The 13275-nt window shown below is 32.8% G+C and overlaps 1 protein-coding gene across 1 annotated transcript; it reads right to left on the bottom strand.

The window, feature by feature from the left end:
- Positions 1 to 5627: 5627 nt before the first annotated feature.
- Positions 5628 to 11906, bottom strand: LOC139482127 (uncharacterized). Its single transcript, XM_071265815.1, has 6 exons — positions 11839 to 11906; positions 10421 to 10543; positions 8404 to 10087; positions 7639 to 7813; positions 6901 to 7030; positions 5628 to 6499 (listed from the first exon to the last, which is right to left on the bottom strand). Exons 2-6 carry the CDS (start codon positions 10509 to 10511, stop codon positions 6138 to 6140), a joined length of 2442 nt encoding a protein of 813 aa, XP_071121916.1. The 5' UTR covers positions 10512 to 10543; positions 11839 to 11906; the 3' UTR covers positions 5628 to 6137.
- Between the last annotated feature and the right edge of the window lie 1369 nt (positions 11907 to 13275).

Genomic DNA, 13275 nt, shown 5'->3' on the forward strand with positions numbered 1-13275 from the left:
CAGACTTCAATTAAATTGACTGAAAGATTATGATTTCATCATATGAACATCAGATATGTATACATAGTCATATCATAAAAATATTCCATGTTCATAACAAAATCACATGTTTCAAGTTGGAGATAAGCCATGTTAAACAAATTAAAGTGTTGCTCATCTTACTAGTCTATTACTAGTAGTCGTCCAATTACAGTCATGTGCATTATTTTATCACGAAACTTATTTATATTAATCATCTCAAAATCGTCGTACAAAGGTCCACATTGTCTAATCTCAAACAACATATTATAATTCAATTGCTCTGTCATGATCAGGGTATCATTTAAAAGAAGAAAAAGAAAGAAAAAAAAACACGACAAAGAATATGATATACTTTTATTTAGTAAGAAGCAATCCACACACAAATTCAAACATCCCAATTATCGGTTTATACGGTCTACAATTTCAAAAAGCCCCGATCACAAATGAAGCCACACGTTACCAATGTCGCGAAAAGAAGCGATACACACTATATATATGACTATCTTACTCATGGCAGTGGTGCCCAAACCTCAATCTTCTTATTTCATTAAGAAGAAAACATCAGTCACGCGGATGCTGAAGTGTTTCATCAAGTTCAGGTGCTGTACAAAGTGTGGTAAACGGGGAAAAGGAAAATTCTATGTTTTAGTTCGAATGAGAAAAAAAATTTGATGATATTCTACAGCAATATCATGTTATCCTATCCCTGGTCACATGATGGAAGTCCGACAAAACATATTCCTGGAAGATGTCGAGTTGGTGTCCGTTACGAATTTCCTAGATGTTGGTTCCAGTCTCGAATAGAAGCTGTGTTCATATCCAACGACCCAGTCTGATGGTCCGGATCCTTTATTTATGGATGTGTATTTTGTTGTATACTGTGTCTAAGTATGTTTTATTATGTTTTGCTGCGTCTGTCAGAACTATGCATGGCATCATCAGATCGGGCTTTGTTTGGAAGTTCAAGCTTGTTTGGTAATTCCTGGTATTATGAAAGTGTGTGCTTCGTACTTTTTACAGTTGATACAGATACTTTTGGTAATATAAATTCTATATCTGTGTATCGTATACATGAATGCATCTTGTACCTATGATTTGGTTAAAATCGTTATTTGAAAATTCTGATTTGTTCTTACGCCTATATGATGTCATTACCATCCTCTTTAGCATACTAACGTTGCTGTTGTCTTTCTAAATACATTTTGCACAAGGCATTTGTTGTTGTTGTTGTATATATTTGTTCTTTTTGTGTTAGGATATCTTTATATCTAGGCGTCTGTCTGCTATATCCACGTCACAATCGAAAATGCCAACCAATTCGTGATGATGACCGTAAAACGTATGTTATGTCTCGTTTCTTTAGGAGTTTATGCGATTCCTTCAGTTTCTGTTCGTCTTCTAATCGATTTATTATATTTGTACATCGTTAAAATACTGTTGTCTAAATTTTAAGAAATGGATAAAAGTTAAAAGCAATTGTCCATTACAAGTATTATTGTTTGTTGTAGATAAACTCATCATAGATACCAGGACAAAATGTTGAATATATAGCCCAGACACGCGTAGATGTTGTAAAATCCATGGTTAACATACCGTAATGCTCTACGCAAATACAAACGACTGTTATATTATGAATTGTGCATGCGTTTTTTTGTTCTGAATGTTCATGCGTGTGTTTGTATTTCTGTCACGTAGTATTTTAGCGATATGTTTTTTAACATTGTCATAAAGCGGGAGGTTTGGCATGGCATTAAACCAGGATCAACCAACCATTGTTTCTTAACATATCCTGTACCAAGTCAAGAATATGGCACTTTTTATCAAATATTTCGTTTAATATGTGTGTTGATTTTTTGTCTTTGCTGCACTTCGTTGTTCCTGTTGTTCCTTAGTTTTCCTCTTATAGTTTTAAATGTGTTTCCCTTGTTTTGGTTTGTAACTTGGATTTGTATTTTCTCAATTGATTATGACTTTTGAACTACAGTATACTACTGTTGCCTTTATTTAACAAACAAATTAGTAAGGGTTCCGCGGAACCCAGTGTCTCGCCTACTTTTGCTGATAATCACACACTCAACAAAAATGATGAAAAAAAAACACTAAAAATATTCCTCTCGATACTATCTTTTAATTGTTAGAAGCTTCTACCAAGTTTGGTGAAAATCCAGGATAGTTTAAAAATCTTAAATTTTTTTTTAAAACTTTAAATGCAGACTGTATGTAATGTTAACTGGAAGAAAAACTAAGTCCATTTATAAGTAAAATACAGAAAAATTGGAATTTTATTTTTACAAAATTTACTTCTGGAGACTATCTTATGCTCATAAACAAGCTTCTGTCCAGGTTTGGTAGAAATCCAGGATAGTTCAAGAAAGTTATTAAAATTTCAAAAACTTTAACCACAGAGTGAATATTTGTGGACGCCGCCGACGACACCGACGACGACGACGCAGACGCCGACGGAATCAAGGATCGCTATGTCTCGCTTTTTCGACTAAAGTCGAAGGCTCGACAAAAATCGAAGGCTCGACAAAAATCACTTGCAACATTTAGAAATTGCATAAGAATAGCGATAATAGTGATGTTTCTTTTAAAATACTTGAAGACGTGATAGCGCATCGCAGAAAAACCCAATTAGCAACAGACAAAATAATCGCTGGCGCTGTGACATATAGACATACAATAAAAAAAAAAGTTCTTATTCATTCATGTTTTGTTTACAAAAGTCAATATATCTTTAACGAACACGAAGTTGGTGATTTTGGGAATACTACAACTGTTTGAAAATAATATAACGTTACGTCGTCAATGTTTGAAGTCTTTGTTTTATTATATAATAAATAAATGCAAATTTGATAACAATAACAATATAAAAACACTTCAATAGTGGTTATTATCACAAATTAAAATAAAATCTGGTTAGCAGTCAACAAAAACACATTCACGTTTCAACTTCACCAGTTTTTCAATATGAAACATTTGTACGATGATTTCTTTACCATGTATAACCAGGTGCTCCGCAAGGCGCAGCTTTATACGACCGCAGAGGTCGAACCCTGAACAGTTGGGGCAAGTATGGACAAAACATTCAAGCATGATACAGCTCTGAATTTGGATTGTGATCAAATTTTTGACATTACATGGTTTTTTTTCACACAAAACAAATGCCAAGATTTTACAAATCAATTAAAGATTTCTTCTTCAAACTTTTTAAATCTAAAATTAAATAGTTGACACAGCATAGGTTTCTGACACAGAATGAATGTGGTCTAATGAACTTAAAAGGTTTTTTTTGCCTTTGAGCAAATCACTATGCTGTTGAATATTAATCCTCTCAAAAAAATGTTTGAAGAAATTTTCTTTTTATTTATGAAATCTGAAATGAGAAAAATTTAACCCCCCCCCTTTTTTTTTCACATCCCCGTTTCCCTTTTTCAAAACTGATATCAATTCAAATTTCTAATGGAGTTTGCAACAATAACTACTCATTTAAATACATCATAAAATATTAAGATGTAAAAAAACTGCTTGTTATCACTGAATGGTAAAGATTATTTAAATTTATCAGTTGGTAGTAAAAAGTGTATATACATTGTATATTGTATATAACAAAGATTTAAGTTGATTCTGGACAAAGAAAGATAACTCCAATTAAAAAAAATTCTTGCTATTGCACAATATTGTGCAATAGGATATTTCTTGCTTACTATTCTGGACAAAGAAAGATAACTCTAATTAAAAAAAAAATTGCTATTTCACAATATTGTGCAATTAGATATTTCTTGCCATTGCACAATACTGTGCAATTGAAAAGACTTGCTATTGCACAATACTTAATAATTTTAGATCCTGATTTGGACCAACTTGAAAACTGGGCCCATAATCAAAAATCTAAGTACATGTTTAGATTCAGCATATCAAAGAGGCCCAAGAATTCAATTTTTGTTAAAATCAAACTTAGTTTAATTTTGGACCCTTTGGACTTTAATGTAGAATTTGAAATTTGAAAACAGGACCAAAAATGAAGAATCTACATACACAGTTAGATTTGGCATATCAAAGAACCCCAAGGATTCAATTTTTGATGAAATCAAACTAAGTTTAATTTTGGACCCTTTGGACCTTAATGTAGACCAATTTGAAAACGGGAACAAAAGTTGAGAATCTACATATACAGTTAGATTCGGCATATCAAAGAACCCCAATTATTCAATTTTGATGAAATCAAACAAAGTTTAATTTTGGACCCTTTGGGCCCCTTTTTCCTAAACTGTTGGGACCAAAACTCCCAAAATCAATACCAACCTTCCTTTTATGGTCATAAGCCTTGTGTTTAAATTTCATAGATTTGTATTTACTTATACTAACATTATAGTGCGAAAACCAAGAAAAATGCTTATTTGGGTCCCTTTTTGGCCCCTAATTCCTAAACTGTTGGGTCCTAAACTCCCAAAATCAATACCAACCTTCCTTTTGTGGTCATAAACATTGTGTTTAAATTTCATAGATTTCTATTTACTTAACCTAAGGTTATTGTGCAAAAACCAAGAAAAATGCTTATTTGGGCCCTTTATTGGCCCCTTATTCCTAAACTATTGAAACCAAAACTCCCAAAATCAATCCCAATCTTTCTTTTGTGGTCATAAACCTTGATTCAAAATTTCATAGATTTCTATTAACTTAAACTAAAGTTATGGTGCGAAAACCAAGAAAATGCTTATTTGGGCCCTTTTTGGCCCCTTATTCCTAAAATGTTGGGACCAAAACTCCCAAAATCAATACCAACCTTCCTTTTATGGTCATAAACCTTGTGTTAAAATTTCATAGATTTCTATTCACTTTTACTAAAGTTAGAGTGCGAAAACTAAAAGTATTCGGACGCCGGACGACGACGACGACGACGACGACGACGCCGACGACGACGACGACGCCGACGCCAACGTGATAGCAATATACGACGAAAATTTTTTCAAAATTTGCGGTCGTATAAAAAGTAAAATAACAAATACACCGAACTTCAAGGGAAATTTAAAATGGAAAGTCCGTTAACTAAGCATAATCTGAAATCCAGTGAAGGAAGAAAGCTAGGTCATTATATACTTATACTAGAAGAATTCTTTTTACCTCGTATATATACTCATCTAGCTTAAATCATATAGCTTGGTGTAAGGATTAATGCATCGCAAAAAAAAAACTCAATTTGACAACCGTTTTGATGAGAATTTGATGAGACTGTCGTACAAAGTGAGAGGTTTAGCGTTATAAAACCAGGTTTACCATTTTCTACATTTGAAAATGCTGTACTAAGTCAGGAGTATTACATTTGTTGTCCATTCGTTTTTGATGTGTTTCGTCATCTGATTTTGCCATGTGATTAGGGACTTTCCGATTTGATTTTCCTTTGAGTTCAGTATTTTTATGATTTGACTTTAGTATAAGAGAGAGATAATGTTGCTTTATATTTATGGTTCATTATGTCAAATCATAATATAAAACTGTTTGTTTACACACCTTCATCACATGTACTTCATTTGTCCCCTCAACTTTGTTGATTCATAATATCAATGATTTACCAAAGTCTGGTATTACTATGTTGCTTATTCGTGTTTGGATGGTAAGCTTTATCTTTTCCAAAAATGATTCACACCAAGAAGTAAATAAAAGACAAACAAAACTAAGTAACTCCTATACCGACACACTTAAATTTCTATGAAAAGCTTTGATTTTACTTGATGATTCATAACGAAACTGCTTTGATTTTCCTTGATGATTCTTAAAACTGCTATCTTCGTTGTAGCAACCTTTGGGAAATACAAAGAATTAAATGAACTAGTTCTAATCGTCTTTGAGAATATGACAATTATCAATGAAAAAATATCCTTTAAGGTTGTTGTATATCAGATTCATTTCCAAAAATATATATGGATATAATTTTGTTATGAAATAAATCTAACCTAAAAACCACGAATGTATTTGAAAGAAATTATGAACATAAACTCCTTTTCAATCACAGTAAACCTAAATTGAACTCCAGTATCCCTCAAACAGGATTGGCATTCATTTGTTTTGAAGTTGCATACACATACTAACAGCGAGTTGTTAGTAATACGACTAATTTATTTCTTCTGTCTGCGTTTTTCTCTAAAATGATTTGATGGAGTAACAACATCTAACCCAACACCATGAGCAAACAACATTGAGTCTGTAAAGACGTGTTTTGTTTTTGGTGTAACGACAGGTTCACCAGGTTTCCAGGTGTCAGGACGAGGTACACAGAGTACATGCAAGATGGCAATCGCAAAAGCAAGTCCGATATTCTGTACCAACTCGTCTGACTTGGCATCAATCTCGAGTCGGCCATTTTGAAAGTCAATTGTACAGGATTCAATTGTTATTTTGCATTGATGCTCCTCGTATCGTAGCATCAATGTTTTGATAATCCCACTACTGCATTTATATAACTTAAAGCGAAGAGTTCCTGAAAAGACAAACAGAAATAAAATCTTGCTTACCGAACAAGACCAAAAAATTTAAGTTTTAAAATGATCACAATCTTTTTAAAATAGGTGAAATCAGAGAACTTTCAATTATAGATTGAAAGTTATCAATGCACTGCATCTTATATTTTATTCTTATTAACAATGAAAAGCTTTCCCCTGTAATTTACGTGAACAAAACATCGTGTCATTTACTCAGTATATTATCATAATGGTCCTTTGTTTCTAATTTACAAAAGTTCATCAAAATGGCGTTTTAAATAAACTCACTCGATATATTATCATATGTTAGTAAAAGACCTGAACGCCTTTAAAATCATACATGATTCAATAGGCCATATTTTAAAATTTTCAAAAGGGCTACTTTCAAAATGCTAAATACCTGGTTGGTCATCTGTAACAAACCAAGAACCAACAACTATTGCCCAATCCCCGTCATTGTCCTGAATGAGCACGCCTCTTTCTTTGTACCTTGGATCAAGTGTTAGACAAGGCTTTGCACCATTAAACACCTAGAAAAAACCTTAATGATAAATTCTTATGCAAAATAAATATAAATAAATAATATATTAGTATACTAGTAAATGAAATGAAAATAAAAATGATGAGTTTACTCGCATATAAACATATGTAAATTGTATGCGTACAAAAATCAACAATAGGTACTATGTTTTGTAGAATTTAACACACCTTATATATATTTTGAGTTTGTGCAAAAAGTTAAAATACCGAACTCCAAGGAAATTTTTAATCGGAAAGTCCTTAATTAAAAGCTCGAATACACCGAACGAATGGAATCTTTATAGCAGAACGTGTAGTTAACGGAAAATGATATATTTTTTTCTATTCTTCTTAAGAATCTCGTAGTAGGAATCACTCTTTTTCAATAAAGGCACAAGCCGGCCATACGAAGGCTGTATTTGGTTCCAATGGGAATACATTTAGTTTGTACAGAATGGAAGACCCTAGCTATGGATTCGTTAGAATCATGCGAATATGCAGTATTAAAACAGGCGTTGTTTATTGAGTGTCACCAAATGAAATCACACAAAGACATTCATTATAATGACACCCACAAAGAAATAGCGAAGGAGAAAGATATATAAGGAATTGGACATACCATAGATGGCAAGGGCAGTTGTTGAGAATCTACAAGTCTGATAGTAACAATTGGTTTGACTATTTCATCTTGGAGAATCTCTTCACCATGATAGATCTGAACAGCTGATACAGTATGCAATGGCGAATGCATTACTCGACATGTAAAACTAAGACCATTCTTGTCGTCCCTCATTCTACAAGAAACACAAACATATTTATGTATTTTAATAAAACATATTAATAAATGTTTGAAATCTGAAAACTTATTTTCATTTCTGTATTGCCTATCAGGGTATCCGTACCGTTACTTACGGTTACATTAAAGATGTATCAATAATATTTGAAGTACTTTAACAAAAAAGGAGATATTCGTAGTAGTAAAGATCGAAAATCGCCCCAAATCGCCCCATATATATGTCTTAATGAAAAACTGCCAGTATTTCGTGGCTGAGCTTAATGATACAGGGGTTGATGGTGTATGCTTGTTTGGAAGAAAACTTGCAAGAATAATACGTTGGCTTACTACAATGAACTAGAAATTCTTCCAACCCTACAAACCATTTTACTTTGTACATAAGATGGATGAGACAAAAATTAACAGAAACATCATGACATATTTAAAGAAAGAACAACAGGTGTGTCGGTACATTATACCTTTTCAGCCTTGAAGGCATCCTCCATTAAATTTCTATTTTCAAAATCATTGAATTATTTTCCAAATTCAAGCCAGCACAAATTAAAAAAAACAGAGTAAGCTTCTGAGTGAAACTTTTGGCCAACTTACTTTTGATCAGCAAAGTAGCAAACACGGCAGTTTTCCTGTGGGTCATATATCGTATATTCAGGAATTTTTATTTGTGATAAATCTTTTGGATAAATCATTGTCTCGAATTCCTCTGAAACCAAAACAAAATGGCACAAGTCACTTCTATCCTCTATTCTTCCACTAAGATACAACATGTAGTGTCCTCCAGATGAATCCTCGTAACTAATTGTTTCTTGGAACATTTTTTGAGTCGAACTAACCCAGTCTCCAATCCCATTTAATTCTAGTTGAGCTTCAAGGAAAGATTCCTGCGATTTTTCACTCATAAAGTCATCGCAACTGCTAAAACCTGACGAACCAGATATACTTTCATCTGATTTATCCGATTTCTTTGACCTTGCACTTGCCATCATTTGGGAACGTATACTTCCCTCTGGATCGTTCATGATCAGTTCATCCTTTTCGGCAATAGTGTTCATAACAGCCATGTCAGATCTTGTACTGTATCCACTTTCTGAGGCTGTTTCAAAGTCTTCCTTTCTAAATTTGGCTAGTCGAATAACTAACGGGTTGTGTTGCGTAACTGGGTCATATTCAAAGGGTCTTGCCTCACCAGCGATACATTCTAAATTCGGTCCCTGTAGCGACATCAAAAGTTTACGTCCATTGTCATATGCTCTTTTTTGGTCATCCTTGAAATCCATAAAGACATCTACCTGGTACTGTTTCACTGGGGTCCCATCTTTTCCTTTTTCTAGTGCCATAAAATCAAAAGTTACTATGACTGGTTTTTGTTGAACTTCGGAAGGTACTGCAACCGATGCTTGCTTATATCTGCCACGTGATGTCTCACCTCTGTACATCGCACCAGGATACTGATAATTTTCACCATACAATTCATGCCATAGTTTCCCGGTTATTTTATATGAAATAGACAGTTTTGATCCATCTGATCTATCTGTGGTATTGTCATCATGAGGCAGTAGTTTACCAAGAACTCTTTGTGTGTCTTCTTTGTATTTGATAGGATGCAGTTGATGTGTATGCCATATCAAATCAATGTCATAGCAAGGCACTAAGAACGTCTTTTCTGTACATTGTTTTAGATATAGAAACTTCTGGTACCTTTCAAATGCAAGTCGCATATATTTTTTGTCACGATAGTGTGGCAGGCTCACGTTGTGAAAGAATTTACCCTGTCGACAGGTTGCAGATTCAATGTTGTATCCTAGTCGCGAAGAATGTGTGCATAAGCTCTGATCTATATCGGGTCCATAGTTTTCAGCATATGCATCTGCGTCAGGTATATCTACCAAAAATGGTTCCTTTGGATACCTCTTTTCCCAAAGCTCTTGTGACTTGTGCATTCGCATTTCTCGTTCGTCCATTCTAAATACCTTATGATCAATTATTTTTCCAAACATTCGTTCACAGTCGGCAATATATGCCTTTGGTGCTAACATATGACAGTGCCATATCCATTCTATATCCAACGGGGCTGCCAACAAGTCATTCTGTGATGCTACAAGTGGAAGCCAAAACTCTTCATATCGTTTGATGCCTCGCCTTTTAAAAGGTCCACAATACAAGCATGGATATTCATTGACTATTTCCAGTAATTCTAGGTGTCCAAATGCAGCTTCGGTAAGATTCACATCAAAGTTAATCGATGTAGCCTCCCTTGCCGCCTCCTTGGGATGTCCTAAAACAACACAATGATTGTATGCAGCTATTGATAAAAAATATTCTGAATACATGCTCGGTCTTAATTATATATCTTTGTTTGGGTATAATATATGAATCTATTGGTTTTATATCGTTATTGAAAACTTTGTAAACGTTGCCATTCGAAATGACGTCACAATACAAGGCCCAGTGTTTTAATCTTCGCACATATAGATGTTTTACGCTACAAAAGAGGGCAAGAATCTTTACAACTGTCATATCGTTGTTTTCAAAAGTATCTGCTTTCAAAGTCAAATTCTTATCTGATTTATGTGTATATTTTTAATTTATATTACGAGTAACTACATACTTTTCCTGCCCTCTTTGAATCTTGGTACATCGTCTTCTGTCACTGGTTCTGTTTCCATTTTGGTGTCACCAAGGTCAACAGAGACCGACATTAGTTAATATCTTGTTACCATGCCATTTGCGTCTAAATATAAAATATAGAAAATATGAATATCTGGACTACGTATTCTGAAGATTTCAAATCTGATTTAATCTTAAGTGATGTACTGATCTTTTTTGATTATCAATACCGATCTATTGACATGATACGTCGATTTGATAATAATCAGCAATTTGATTATAATTATCTCGGCGTTAATTCATGTATTTGTAATATACAGAAATCCCACAGTGTATTTTTTACGGTATTTTAATTTAATAGAACAATTCTAATATAAAGAAATATGAATTATTTAGAATGTCAGTAGTAAAGGTATTATGAATCATGCCAACCTATATAAAAGAGGGCCAACTGTTTTATTTCAGTGGTTTATCTTTAATTGACATATATGTTTATTAAACAATGGTTTCAATACAAAGCTGTTAAATTCCGTCCTCAAAAGGACAAACACATACAGTATAAGTCACGGTGTTGAATATTTAAAATATTGTATTATATAATGTTGAGTAACCAGTCTGAGCTAGCCAATATCATTTAAAATGTTAATGTCAATCCAATGATAATTGAAATGATTGAATTTGTTTAAATAAGGTATAAACAAGTTAATATATGAAAACAACAGAAACGGCAATAATGAAAACAATTATCAAAAATATTGCAATGTATAAAAAAACAAAACAAAAATTTACCAGTTGTAAATAATTTTAATTGTATATTTTTGCGAACGTTTTAAATGTTATTTGTAAATAGGCAAGAGAAGACTTTCTGTGTTGCCCGACACTGCGTAAAGTTTTAGCGCGGAAACAATAACATTCAGCTTTGAATCATGTTTCTTACCTGGAAGAAGAAGAACAAAAAACACAAAAATATAATAGAGAGACCTGTGTATTGGATTATCATCCTACGCCTATTCATCCATAAAACAATGTGAAATATCCGGATGGTAATCATTATATCTAATGCGTATTTAACATATATACTTGATAACAATAATTATTTGCTTTCGATAATATACATAGTTATAGAAAGAACGAAATTTTAATTTAGACTATATACAAAAGAATACAAATAACATGTACTATTAATTTAACACGGAGATAATCATCTATAAATTGTAATGACATTGGTGTTTAACTCGACACATACAATACAAATAAACAGATACAAATTATAAACATACTATTAAATATATCAACTGAATTAATCTGTTTACTGACATCAATTACACATAAGAAAATATAAGTACTTTCTTTTGTTGTTTACGTTATGTCATTTTAGTTTTGAAATATATGAGAGATAGCTATGAAAATCATTCGTACCTGTATTATTGTAGTTTGTTTCGTAGAGTACTATTTTACCGGAAGTTTACATATCTCAGTTGCCAAACGATTTTAAAGGGAGCTAACGCTTATTCAAACTGGTATCTATCACATATTAAACTTAATCTAACTTTAGCAAAGTCACTTGATTCTGTGGTTAGAAAGAGATATGAAGTAGAAGAAATATGTGCAATAAGATTATAGACAACCATATTTCTTACAAAATGCATAATAAGAAATAAAACAAAACAACACTTATCGAGTTTTACGGCTTTGATGTTAAGCATTTGTGAAATATACGACGTGAGAGTTCACGATTGTACCTATTTTGATAGTTTTCTCACTTACTATTGCTTATAAATAGATAAAGGCAACAGTATTATACCGGTGTTGAAATGTCATAAATCGATTGAGAGAAAACTAAATCTAGGGAGAAAACCAAATCTAGGGTAACAAACTAAAACCGAGGGAAACACATCAACTATATATAAGAGAAAAACAAAGGAACAACAGAAACAATGAAGTGCAACAAAAACAAATGCCAACATACATAGAATAGAAACGAACTATTTGGATAACAACTGCAGAATTCCCGACTTGGTCTAGGACATTTTAAGAACAAACTGGTGGGTTGAATCTGGTTTTATAGCTAGCCAAACCTCCTGCTTATATGGCAATGTTAAATAATATCACTTCTTGACAGAAATACAGCACAAACACACAAAAGTGATCCAGACAATAGTTTACATTCTAGGTTTATCTTATAGATGTATCATTATTTATCGTAAAGTTCCGTTAATTTAATTTTTTTAATCCACATTGAATCATATATAGAAAAAATGGGTTTAAACTCACCTACAAACAATCCATGATTCTGTAATGAGGAGTGCCAAAATTCGATCCATACATAAATAACATCCTTAAAAATCGTATAATAGATGTTTTAATTTTTTAATTCAAATATTAAGAACAATTTGACATTAGTCCATGTATACTATTCATTTTTTAAGAAATGAATGCTAGTGACATATTTTATTAACACATTTTTAAAAGATGACTTTTTGTGGACGTCGCATGGTGACGTTTTCACATATTTTACGGTATCCAGTGAATATTTTATCTGTTGATATACACTGTAAAAGTTTTGTGCATAGCGACATATACTTATCTATGTTGAAAGACGTGCATAAGGTCAAATCATACAAATACAAATTGTTTAGTCTCAAAAGGCTGATTTTGCTAAATGAAAATGTTGATAAACCAGGGGTATGTCAAAGAACGTCTCGTCATTTTTCTAAAAAAAATCTCATCGGAAGGTACCAAACCTTGTTGATAAATAATCCTTATCAACTTCACAAATAATACACGATGGTCTTGAAGTATAGATTCTGGGTACTGACGTTGTTTATCAACATTTTGAACATGACCTATTCCTGA

This window comes from Mytilus edulis, chromosome 1 (genome assembly GCF_963676685.1).
Source record: "Mytilus edulis chromosome 1, xbMytEdul2.2, whole genome shotgun sequence".
NCBI lineage: Eukaryota > Metazoa > Mollusca > Bivalvia > Mytilida > Mytilidae > Mytilus > Mytilus edulis.